At 37.5% G+C, this 12,995-nt stretch overlaps 1 protein-coding gene across 1 annotated transcript; it reads left to right on the forward strand.

Moving 5' to 3' along the window:
* Positions 1–5,996: 5,996 nt before the first annotated feature.
* On the forward strand, positions 5,997–12,055 carry LOC145629045 (calcium-dependent protein kinase 1-like). Its single transcript, XM_081681521.1, has 7 exons — positions 5,997–7,599; positions 7,949–8,092; positions 8,182–8,334; positions 9,422–9,537; positions 9,684–9,851; positions 10,482–10,706; positions 11,700–12,055. Exons 1-7 carry the CDS (start codon positions 6,735–6,737, stop codon positions 11,823–11,825), a joined length of 1,797 nt encoding a protein of 598 aa, XP_081537647.1. The 5' UTR covers positions 5,997–6,734; the 3' UTR covers positions 11,826–12,055.
* Positions 12,056–12,995: the final 940 nt, after the last annotated feature.

The following is a 12,995-nucleotide window of genomic DNA, read 5'->3' on the forward strand; positions in this document are numbered from 1 at the left end:
ATCACCCAGTCTTCTCGCTGGCTAGAGGCAATGGGATCTTATTTGCCTCTATGCGATCTTGAATGAGGTTTTGAAACCTATATCATTCATCAGCTGTATGACCGCGCCCTCGATGGTACTTGCAATAGGAGTTTGGATTCCATCTCGAAGATCGATTTTCTGGTGTTGGATCCTCGGTAGGGCCAATAGGTTTGATTAATCCTCGATCATAGAGACGATCGAAATCAGCATCGTAGGTCATTCCAATGGATGTGAACTCTCGCCTGGGTTTCCTTTTAGATCCTTGATTGTCCATGGCTAAGACATCATTATGGTCAAAGGTACTAACATTATTACTAGAGTGGGCGTTTTCGGAAGAAGAAGGATTGTCGCTCTTCTTTCCTTTCCAGCCACCGTGGTTACTATTGTTAGTAGCTTTTTGCTTTGTGAGGTCATCTTCGATTTCAATTCCGATGTCATAAACGGCCTTGAAAGTATTCAAGTTGTGTTGATATAAATACTCCTCCGTAATACGATTCTAGGATGGCTCCCTCTCTCTCTTTTTACTCTTTCTTTACCCTCTTAATTTTTTTCTTAGATTTTCTCTCTCATATACTTTTGTTCATAATCCATTCTTAATTCCAGATTTGTTTGGTAACGATTTCTCTTCTCTTAATCTTAGTTGTTTATTTTATTCCTTTAATTATGTCTTGCTTTATTGCTTTGATTAGTTTAGTTTTTATTATGAGTGAGTAGTTCTATTTCTAGGGTTTGTGGGGATCCATAAATAATATGAAGGGGTAATTTATTGTTGTCGATTATCAATGCTAGATTAATTTCCTATTGATTGATTTAATGCTCTGTGACTAGATTAGGCCTGATCTTTTATGCATGAGTTTGACAATATTGATTCGAGATTCGACAGATGAGAATTGATGTTTAGGTCTAGTTTCAATAGGTAGGTTAATTTATAAATGGTTAGGTCGAGATTCGAAAGATGAGATTTAATATCGGTAAATTAATTGTGTGATTATAATACGTAGCGAAAGCCCTTTATAATTTGATTAATGTATGCATTGATGAATCTTTATTATATTCTACCCTGGAAGATTATTTATTGGTGAACCTATGCCCTAGATCCTTTTATATATTATTTTCTCCTTATTCTTGATCTCCGTAGTTTAGTTTATTATTCAAATATAAATATTGGTTACCTCATAATCTAGATTATAATAGTTAATTAGGAATAGAAAGATTCGTTTCTCTGTGGATTCGACCCTACTTCCCTATCTACATTATTTAGAGTATTTAGGAATTACTTTTGATTTGGGGGTACGACTTTACCCTGTCAACATGCTAGGGTTTGTTATTAATATTGTTAGTATCATGCCTAGGATCTCGCTATTATTATGCCTTAACATGATTTTTTTTATTATGATTGTTATTATGATGATTATGGTTATTATTATTATCATAATCATTATCATCATCATCATCATCATCATCATCATCATCATCATCATCATCATCATCATCATCATCATCATCATCATCATCATCATCATTATTATTATTATTATTATTATTATTATTATTATTATTATTATTATTATTATTATTACTATTATTATTACTATTATTATTATTATGTTGCTTGATTTTTATTGTTATTGCTTGATTATCACACCTTTTATGCATGTTTAAAGGGAATTTGTACTTGTAATCACGCTTAATAAGATAATTAATAATCTTGGTTAGGGTTAATATGATTACAATTCAAGTGATCGCCAATAATAGATTTATTTGTGCAATAAATTCACCAACATAGATAAACAGGTTTATGATTAATCTAATAATTGCATGTTAGTCAGAAAGCACACATGAATACGAGAAGAATAAAGTAGAGGCTTATTATTAGGGCAAGTTCTTTCTCTTTTTAGATTGGATTTGTACCTTCATCCCCGAACTTCCAGTCTTGGTTCCAGACCTATTGGAGTTAACGATCTCTTGGATCGTTAAGGGGTGTAACCTTCACCCTGTGAACGGTTTACAAGTTCCTAAAACTTGTTGGCGACTCTTTTGCTCTAGCTTCCTTCCCTTTGGACGCCACCATGCTTAAGTGTATGATCATAGTGAGGTTCAAGTTTGGGGTAATGCTTGAAATGTTCCCTACACCTGCAAAGGAAAAAGCAAAAAGGTTACAGCCGGCAAAACATTTGAGAAAAATAAAAAATGTAGACAACAGGTCAGGCGGTCTTATCCCGCCCTTCTTGGCCTCCTTAGCCTCGAAGGCTGCCTTCTTGGCTTGCAGCTGCTCCTTGCGCAGTTGCGCGGCAGACTTAGCCGGTGTCTTCTCTGGGTCCACCATTCTCAGAGCTTCTTCTACAAGAGCAAACAAAACAATTAATCAAAACAACTAAAAGAATTGAAGTGTATAAGCAGAGACGACAAATTTGCCGGATGAGTAGTGGGTCTACCCTTGGTGAACATCGTACTAAGCCCACAGGCGGATAGAAATTTCTCATCCTTGAAAAAATCCGGGTGGTGGATCCAGTTTTTTGGCACAATTATCTAAGTCCCATCCCCCAAGGGCTCAGTTGTGGTCCCGAAGAATCCCGGCTCCATTATTTGCTCGTAAGCTCTAGAAGAGATACGGGGGAGAGCACACTTCCTGCCTAGAAGAGCCAATTCTTTATTGAACTGGCGCAGGGTCTGGTTGTGACTCAGCCTTGGAGAGGAGATTAGATAAAATTTATCCTTCCAGCCGGTCCATTTAGACACCTTGTCCAAGGTCATCAGGTATTGGGGGAGGGTGGTAAGAGTATACCACGTCCCATGGCCGCCTGGGGCCTTGCTCATGTAATGCATGTGAGCAAAGGCGAAAAAGCTGGACTCCAAATCCTGAAACTTGCAGGAGGCGATATAGCTCAAAATATTGACCCACGAGTTTGGGGTGAGCTGTCAGACGCCTACGTCATACCCCTTAAGAATTTTTCTAATCCCCCTATGAAGAGGGAAGCGGAGGCCGATTGCAATTACCGCCTCGTAGCAGAAAAAGTAATTGTCAGCATTTTCTATCCCATCGTCCCAAGCTATCACTCCATCCTCAGGTGGGACCTTTATTATCCACCCCTTTCCAAAGGGGTACCTCTCTTTGAAGGCTTCAAAGCCGCTCTGTAGCAAGGCAATGTCACCCGGCAATATCCTTGTCTTTTTGGGGTCTGGGAAAGACGATGCTTTAGTCGGCTGCTGGTAATCAGCCGCAAAATCGTCTTGATCGGAGCCAGATGCCTCTGCTCCTGATCTTTCGGCGACCTCTTCACTGCCTGATTCATCTCCTGGCCCATGAGAGGAGGCGACATCTTCACCACCTGCCTCCCTTATGCTTGAGTTACTTGGGGAAGAGGGAGCCCCATCCTCGGAACCACTTTTCTTTTCCGACTCCTCTTGTTCCCCATCCGGAACAACCTCATTTGCAGGCACTTCCCTAGCGCGTCGACTTCTCGGCTTAATAGTCGTTTGTTTAACTCTTGCCATTGTGTCCTGCACAGACACAAAGAGGGAGGAATTCGAAGATGAGCACAGACACACGAAAAACTTGAAGATCTAATGCAGGTGGGATCAGAGTATCTCTCACTGGAATCTCTCTTTCTCTCTTTAAAAAACTTTTCAAGGATGTGTAAATGAGGGGAGAGAAAGGAGGGGTAAAACCTTATTTATAAAGGAGTGAAATGGGGGCATCCTCGTCACACCTCAGAAGGTGAATAACCATTGTTACCGTTCACCACTCACGGGGGAACACGTGTCACAAGCGTCACGTGGCCCGCCACGTCACCCCTGTGAGGGACAAATGTTTAAGGTAAAAATACCCTAGACATGTGGACCAATATGAGAGGTCCACATGTCAAGTCTGGACAGGTCACCATAGACCATTCACCAGATTACACGTGGCAGCCTCAGATACATCAATAGAACTGCGGCCTTCAAGGTCGAATTCCCGAGAAAGCGCGCCGCAATTGCGGCGCAGCCCACCAAACCTAGGTCAAGGTGACCTAGGGAGGGGCACTTTTCCAGAATGATCCTATAAATAGTGAGACATTACCCCATTTTGGGGACACATTCAATCATTTATTACATCCATTTTCTCTCTCATCAGAGAACACCTAATCTCGGAATCCGAGAAGATCCCACCTAAATTTCCGCACCTTTTTCTCTTATTCAAGTTCTAACTTGATCTTCGGAGGCAGAACTCCAACCACTAGGAGTCTCCGTTGTTTTTGCAGGTACAACGCAAATCGGACCAGTCTTCGAGCCGTAACTCTCCCGAGGGACAAAAACACCCAAAACAATAGGGACAAGTAATAAGATGGGTGAGTGTTTAGGAAAAGAGGGTTAATAGTACACAAGTTCACAAAGTTTCTACCAGTGTTTCGGGTTAATTTATGTCTGTTTAAGCTTCGAATTAAGCCCCTATTTATAGGGAATGAGTGCATTTAGGGTTTTGAGCATTCTACCGCAGCAGGTGGCGCTAGCATCTTGAAGGGTCGCCCGCGCCTGCTGCGCGCAAGTGATTGAGATGCGCTGCCATGGGTTCTTGTGACTTATAGTTAATTCGACTTTAGTTCATTTTATTTTGGGTTAGGTTAGCTGTTTTGCATTCTTGTGACTTAATTAGTAGTCCATAAGCATTCTTCACGTTGATCCAATACAAAGATGGTTTTATTTATCGTCATAGCACTTCCGGTCGGGACAGGAGACCAAAAGTAGATGTCTACAAAACCCATTTAAAAACAAATTTTCAACGTACCGTACATGTTGGATTGTTGTTTGGTTTGGCTTAAAACCACTAATGTTGTTAATGGTTTTATGTTAAAACCGCTATAGCAACATTAGCGGTTTTGTATTTTTTTTTTTAAAAAAAAAAAAAACCAAAGGTATCTGTTGTTACTGAAATCAGGTTTCTTTGAACTTAAAAATACTTTTGTGGGCGCTCTCTTTCTTGCTTTTTGCTAAGGCTTGGTTTTAGAAAAAAGACCGTCTTTTTACTAACAAGTTTCTTAGCCTCTTTACTTAAAAAAAAAAAAAAAAAAAAAAAAAAAAAGAGCAAAAGAGACCTGTTAATTGAAAAAGGAGGTCTCTTTTCTAAAACCGCTTATAACAATAGCGGTTGTAAAGCTATAACTACTATTGCCATTAGAGGGTTTAAGATGAACCAAAAAAAAAAAAAAAAAAAAAAAAAAAAAAAAATCACACCCAACATCGATCATATGTGGACGGTAGGCTGTACACCTGTCCAAAACCGGACGAGACCTGAATCATTGATTTTTAAGGACTGGAGATCGAACACGAATCAACAGGTCCGGTTTCGGCCCTGACCTGAACAACAGGTCTGGTCAGGTTTTGGACCTGAATTAACCTGATTATTGATTTTTTTTTCCTTTTTTTTAATAAAAAATTGTTGGACCTGTGTATAAACTTGTTGTTTAGACCTGTTTGGACATGTTATGGACATCTTTGAACCTGTTACGGACTTGTTTGGACTTGTTTATGGACTTCTTTAGACCTATTTAGACTTATTAAATTAAAAAAAAGGTAGCTTTACCGGTTTCAGGTTCGGACAAGAAAATTTCGGGTTTTACATGGACCAGTAAAACCCGAAATCCAAAATCATGGATTTTTAAGGATTGGGACTGGACCAACTTCACCGGTCTGTTCCAAACAGGTCCAGTTCAGAACGATTTTCATGTCCTGGCCAATTTTTGTACATCATTAATGGACGGTATTTAGGAAATTAGTTTCTAAATCAACGCCCAAAGAGAAATTGCGTGTTCTAAAATACAATCAATTTACGAAGGCAAATTAAATTAAAACCTTTTTCCATCCTTTTAATTTTTCTTAAAATGTAGATAAAGTTGTAAAAAAAAAATTAAAAAAAAAAAAGCCAAACTTTTCTCGCATACATAATTTATTAATTGTCTATCCAAATCTAAATACGCGTAAAAGTAGTGCCAGAAACAAAGATTAAAAAGCTCCAAATTCGACCCTACAGCAGACAAATCCCCCCAAAATCTCGCCATATATAAATCAAAAAACTTCTTGACTTGGTAAACATTGTCCACCACAACTCAACCTCAATTTCTCTCAATTCAATTTGTTTTAGCAAATTCCAATGCTTTTCTTCCATTTTTTCATACCCATTTACCCGTTTAGAGGAGTTTATTTATTGCATTCCTGAACTGGGTCTTTTCTACCACTTTGACTGCATTGGTTGATTTGATCTCCAAGAGTGTTATTTGGTAAAACTACTTGCTTATTTTTACTTGATCTTGTCTTTGATATATGACATTTTCTGGGTATTTGTTTAATAAGCACTTAGCAGAGGAGTTTCAGTTTGTAAGGTTTGAGCGTGCTTGACTTAAATTCCTATTTTTGGTGGTACAAATTGGGTTAAAGTTTTGATCTTTATTGTTTTTTGTGCTATTTTTGTATATGGGGTTTGAGCCATTGTTTTGTTTAAGCAAATTGAAGCTTCTGTAATTTAAATTTAGTTGGGTGTCATTGTTTTGTTGATTTTAGATCAATTAAGTTTAGTTGTTGATTTGAGTTGGATTTTAAGGGTTTGACTTTGTGGGGTTGATTGGATTTCTGATCTTGAAATTAGATCGTAATTTATGAGATTAGAAGTTTGGTAGCATTGGATCTTGATGTTAAAGATAGAGAGTGTAATAAAAAGAAGTTAATTTGGGGAGAAATAGATGGGTAATACTTGTGTTGGACCTTCTATTTCTAGGGATGGGTTTCTGCAAACAGTTTCAGCTGTAGTGTGGAGAAGCCGGTCACCAGATGATACGGCTTCTGTTTCCAATGGAGGAAGCCAGCATGACCCAACATCCCCATCTCCTGCCCCGAATGGAGGCGAACCGCCTTTGCCAACCCAAAGTGAACCCCCTAGGCAGATCACAATGCCAAAGCCAGAAACCGAGCAAACCCCGGTATCGAAACCAGAAGTTGAACCAATGGTGATACCAAAAGCAGAAGCTGAACCAGTAGAGCAAGCTAAACCTAAGAAACCCCCTCAGTTTAAAAGAGCACCCAGTGCAGGACTCCGAGTGGAGTCTGTATTGCTAAAGAAGACAGGGAATATTAAGGAATTTTACAGTTTGGGCAGAAAATTAGGACAAGGGCAATTTGGAACTACTTTTATGTGTATAGAGAAGGCTAGTGGAAAGGAGTTTGCCTGTAAATCGATAGCGAAAAGGAAGCTGTTGACTGATGAGGATGTGGAGGATGTGAGGAGAGAAATTCAGATAATGCATCATCTTGCTGGTCACCCTAATGTTATTGCAATTAAAGGGGCTTATGAGGATGCTGTTGCAGTTCATCTTGTGATGGAACTCTGCAAAGGAGGTGAACTTTTCGACAGGATCATTCAGCGTGGGCATTATACAGAACGACAGGCAGCTGAACTTACGCGGGTTATAGTTGGTGTTGTGGAAACTTGCCACTCTTTGGGGGTTATGCATCGTGATTTGAAACCAGAAAATTTTCTTTTTGTAAGTCAGGATGAGGATTCACCCCTTAAAACAATTGATTTTGGACTATCAATATTTTTCAAGCCAGGTATATTCTTGTATTTCACTTTTGTATCTTTTGGCATCAAACTTGTTATTATATGGCTGTACCTGTTTAGAAAGGGAACCTTTTATCTTAAACTACTTTTTTTCAGTGAATATTTCATCTGTCATCTTTCTATTCCATGCTTGATATCATGCTGCATAACTTATTTTGATTGAAATAAGACAAAATAAGATAATATAGTTGGTCAAACTTACCCTTAATCTTTGGTCAAGTCTACACTCTACACGCCCCTCATTTTCCTTTTTGTTCTTGATAAGTATCTTGCTTGTTGTTTTCTAGCACTTTGAATTTTTTTTGACAAGTTTGTACGATTCACATGAATTTTGTCCAGGTGATAAGTTTACTGATGTGGTTGGGAGCCCGTACTATGTTGCACCAGAAGTACTACGGAAACGTTATGGTCAAGAAGCAGATGTTTGGAGTGCTGGAGTCATAATCTACATCCTACTTAGTGGAGTACCTCCTTTCTGGGGAGGTGAGAATCTCAATTTTGTTCTGATCTGAAGCTTTTGTTTGAGTCCAAACTCTAAAATTTACTTAACTACTGAGGAACTAAATGTGCAGAAACCGAGCAAGGGATATTTGAACAAGTTCTGCATGGAGATCTTGACTTCACCTCAGATCCTTGGCCTAGTATCTCAGATGAAGCAAAAGATCTGGTGAGAGGAATGCTTGTTCGTGATCCTAAAAAGCGACTGACTGCGCATGAGGTTCTATGTGAGTTGTTACAATTACAAATGTTTGATTTTATTATCAATTTTTTTAGACTTGTTAAAATACCCTGATTTGTATTGTCAATGTGGGCTAAACATGATGGATCATAAGCTAGAGAAATTGGTTTCATATTATAACTATCAATCTAGGATCTTTAAGCTATACGTTGGTCCCGTTCCGCCTGTAGGGTTTGACAGTCTACACCCTGTCGTACTGTAGTTCTACTATGGATTTTTTGGTCTAAAAGATACTCGAAGGCTGCATGCTTCCATGCCCATAGCATGGTGCAAAAGAGACATAAAGCTTCTTTGTTATACATTACCTAGGCAGGAATCTTTAGGTGTCTGACTCGACCGACTCCTAGCCCATTCTATTCCAATTGGCATTCCTTTATCAAGGTAATATGACAAAATTTTGACGGGAGTACAAATTTTTGTTAAGTAATCAATCTTAGACATGGCTATTCATTCATGAGGGGGAATCAGATGATGAATACATATATATGGCTGAAGATGCATGTTGTATGCCTCAAAGGCTCAAACATTTTACATGAACCAGCAGCTTAAACCTATACTTATATAATAACCTTGTTGTATGCCTGTGTGCAACTCTCTTCCTTTATCTCTTTCTCTTTTTTCCTACATTTAAAGTAACTTATAAAGTGCAAAGGTTGGGAAGAATAGGTCTTTCAACTATGAGCTTCAGACTTTCAGCTTTAGTATTTGTATATATTTAGCTAAAGAATAAAAGCAAAGAATATTACAAATGATGTTATGAACGATTTTGAAGTCGCATTCTTAGCTTGTCTTGAAGGGATTGCTGACACATACCTATATTTGATACCCATACCTTACTCCACATAACATTGGTTGAAAGTCCTCCAAAATTTGTTTTCTTAATATACGATAACAAAGAATGTCTTGTATAACTTTTCTACCTCTCTCACAATTTTTATTAATGGGTTCTTACTTCTTAGTATGATCTCTGATTATCCGTTCCTCATTTCATCTAGTATCCAACCACTTTCTCGAGATGTTGACTTTTTATTTTGTTACTTTTCTTGCTTATGTATAACACAAATTCCTTTCAGGTCACCCTTGGGTGCAGGTTGATGGTGTGGCACCTGACAAACCTCTTGATTCTGCTGTTTTGAGTCGTTTGAAGCAGTTCAGGGCCATGAATAAACTCAAGAAAATGGCTCTCAGAGTAAGTTTCCTAACACGGAAAATAACTTTCTATTAAGATGAAGACTATCAGAAGTGAAGGCGATTATTTTTGCAAAGCTAAGTATACAGCTCACTTGGATTTTGTTTGATGCTTAAATGATTTACAACTTGTGTTGTATATTTCAGGTGATTGCAGATTGCCTATCTGAAGAAGAAATCGCAGGCCTTAAAGAGATGTTCAAAATGATAGACACAGATAATAGTGGCCAAATCACTTACGAAGAACTCAAGGTCGGACTTGAGAAGGCTGGTGCAAACCTTATGGAGTCTGAAATTTACGATCTTATGCAAGCTGTAAGTATTGAAAAATATGAACATCTTGAGCTTGATGAAGGATGATAGAAGCCAATGAGGTTTCATTTTATTAGCAACCATTGGTGAAATCAATAGCCCTGGCCTTCATATTCTTTATTTGTTTGTCTTCATGTGGCTGCATCCAGTTATTATCTTAGTAGTCTTCCAGCATATGTTGGGACTGTTGCTTCTGGTTCACAACCCACAAGCAGCAATTTGTGTTGCATAGACTTACTAATGAACTTGGTACAGTTTATTTTTCTGCCTGAGAATTCTAAAGAGTTTTGTTGTATTTTAAATTGTGCTATAGCATGCTCTATAAGTGTATTCTTAGTGGCAAGTTAAGATTCCTAAGGTTTATGCGTCACTTTTACTTTGAAGTAAACGCCATTTCTTAGGTGTAGTCTGCACCTTTGTTAGGGACAATGCTTTTGGGATTGTGTGCATTCTGTAATTTAAGAAGGACAAGCCACTAAACATGAATTCTGGCAATTGATTCATTAATATTTTGTGAATATATTTGGAAAGATGTGCCTTGTATAATATAAGTACTATGCAGTATAAATATACAACATCAACTTCTGTTTCTAATGCCTTTTTTGTTATTTTTTTTATAATCTTATATTGCAGGCTGATGTTGATAACAGTGGAACAATCGATTATGGAGAATTCATAGCCGCAACATTACATCTGAACAAAATTGAAAAACATGATAATCTATTTGCAGCGTTTAATTACTTTGATAAGGATGGAAGTGGTTATATTACTGCAGATGAGCTCCAGCAGGCCTGTGAGGAGTTTGGAATGGAAGATGCACGGTTGGAAGAAATGATTAGAGAAGCTGATCAAGACAACGTAAGTAATTTGTATTCTCACAATTTCAATGTCAATATAGAAACCTGAGAAGTCAAGCATAATAGTATTATAAGTCACTTCACTTGATGCTACAATTTTAAGCTTGAATTGGTCAATGCATAATATAACTCATATATGTGAGCGTATATTACATTATATAGCAGTTTTAAAAACCAATCAGGCTATCACCTGTGAAGGGGAGCGGAAAACGCAAGTTAACATTCATTTTTTGGTTTTTACGTCCCACCTTTAGATGGTAGGGTGGGGGATGGGTGAGTGATCCAATAAACTGACAGGCTTTGAATCCTTGACTTTGTGTTAGAAATTGGAGCATACCCTTAGGTTTTGGCCTTTGTTCATTAAAAGTGATTCAACATGAACTAGAAGATAATTGAAGGTCCAACCCTTTGAAGATGTTTTAGGTTTTACATGATATGACCCAGACATCTGGATGTGCAACTTAACTTGAGAGCCTTGATGTGATATACCACTTATGAGAGGTTGATCATTTTATGTAGTTCTAATATTTCGGTGCACTGTTTTTTGAAATCTAGCACCACTCTGAATCCCGATGCAAGTCAAGTGTCATATTCTTGAATTCTCTTGGACCAAATTTTTCTTAAGTGATGTGTCATGGATTAAGGCTACCCAATATCAACCCTGACCTAAATTTACCCCAAACAAGATAGCTGTTGCAAATTAGTGATTGAAAACGGTTGCTCTTAAACAGTTTTTTAGAAGGAACTAAAAAATTCTTGCCTACAAATTGAGGATGGAATAATATTTACATCTTTTCTTGACATTGAAAACATCATGTGACTCAACTACTTATGTAGTTGGGCTGTCTAGCCTAATATTGTGTTGACTTCTAAGCTGGACATTCATGTCATGACTGTCTTAACATTGAATATCCGAACTATATAAGAAGACTCCATACACAGAAAAGTGGTCGATCATGACTAACAGGAAACATTGTATCAATTCAACTTGCAGGATGGACGTATCGACTATAATGAATTTGTTGCAATGATGCAAAGCGGGAATCCAAAAGGAGCTCCAGGCAAGAAAGGCCAAGAGAGCAACTTTAACTTCGGATTAAGAGAAGCTCTAAAGATATAGTTGCATTCTCAGGGGATATGAGGATAATTTTTGTTCTAGTTTTGTTCGTATCGACTTTCTCCCCTCTTGGTAAACTCTTTAATCTCTAGTAATTTATGGTTAAATTATGTTAAAAAAAGAGGTTGTATAGCGGAGCATGCTCTCCAATCATGGCTCTTAGTGTAAGCAGCAGATGTGATTCCAATTTTTTGATGAATTTTGCAATTAAGAAATGGATTTTAACTCGAGTATATACAGGTCGATGGAAAAAAGTCAAATGTAATGATTAATGTGTTGTGCATTTTAATTCTTTGTTATAGCAACAACCAACAACCAATTCTTAACTGATTTAAAATAGTAGTTGTTGGTCGGCGCGCATTACAACTAAAATATAGTGATCGAGTAAATTAGTTTGACAATGTGGTATATCATTCACAGAACATAACTTTGGATTTGCTGTAAAACCTTAGTTTATTCTTGAATTTTAAAAATGTAATGACAATGGTGATAGTTATTGGAGATACATGAAGCATTTGCTGATTTAAGTGGCATGAGTAGTTAATATAATTAGACGTGTGAGTAGGTTTGTTTAGTGCTTACATAACTATTCTCTCCGTCCCTAAATTACAAACCTGTTTTTAGCATTTATTCCTCGCATAATAAAGGAAAATAGGAATGTAATTTAGGGACGGAGGGAGTATTAACTATTGTCTTTGAAAGACAAAACTAATTAGCTTACATAATCAAACCATATATGTGGAGTGGATACCATTCTCTAGGGGTGAGCATGGGACGGGTACCTGTACTGTTAGTACTAATGGGACGGGTACCCGTACCGTTGGTACTAACGGTTCAGGTACCCGATAACCAAAATCACTAAAAGTGATACCCATAACTGGAACCGATAAGTTCGAGTACCTGGATTTTCGGATCGGTTATCGGGTACCCAATAAGATATCCAATAATGATAATTAAACTTAATTATGTAGTTATTATGATATAATTTACAACTAATTAAAAACAATACCATATGATCTTGACTAAATTATTAATACTATTACTAATCATTGATATTATAAAGTGATTATGAAGTAAAGTAAAAGTTTAGATTTATATTAATAGATTAAAGTAGAGAAAAAAAATGCTTATCGGATCGGATCGGGTAACCGTTAATTTTAAAATGATACCCAT

Source organism: Chenopodium album, chromosome 4 (assembly GCF_948465745.1).
Source record: "Chenopodium album chromosome 4, dcCheAlbu1.1, whole genome shotgun sequence".
Taxonomy (NCBI): domain Eukaryota; kingdom Viridiplantae; phylum Streptophyta; class Magnoliopsida; order Caryophyllales; family Amaranthaceae; genus Chenopodium; species Chenopodium album.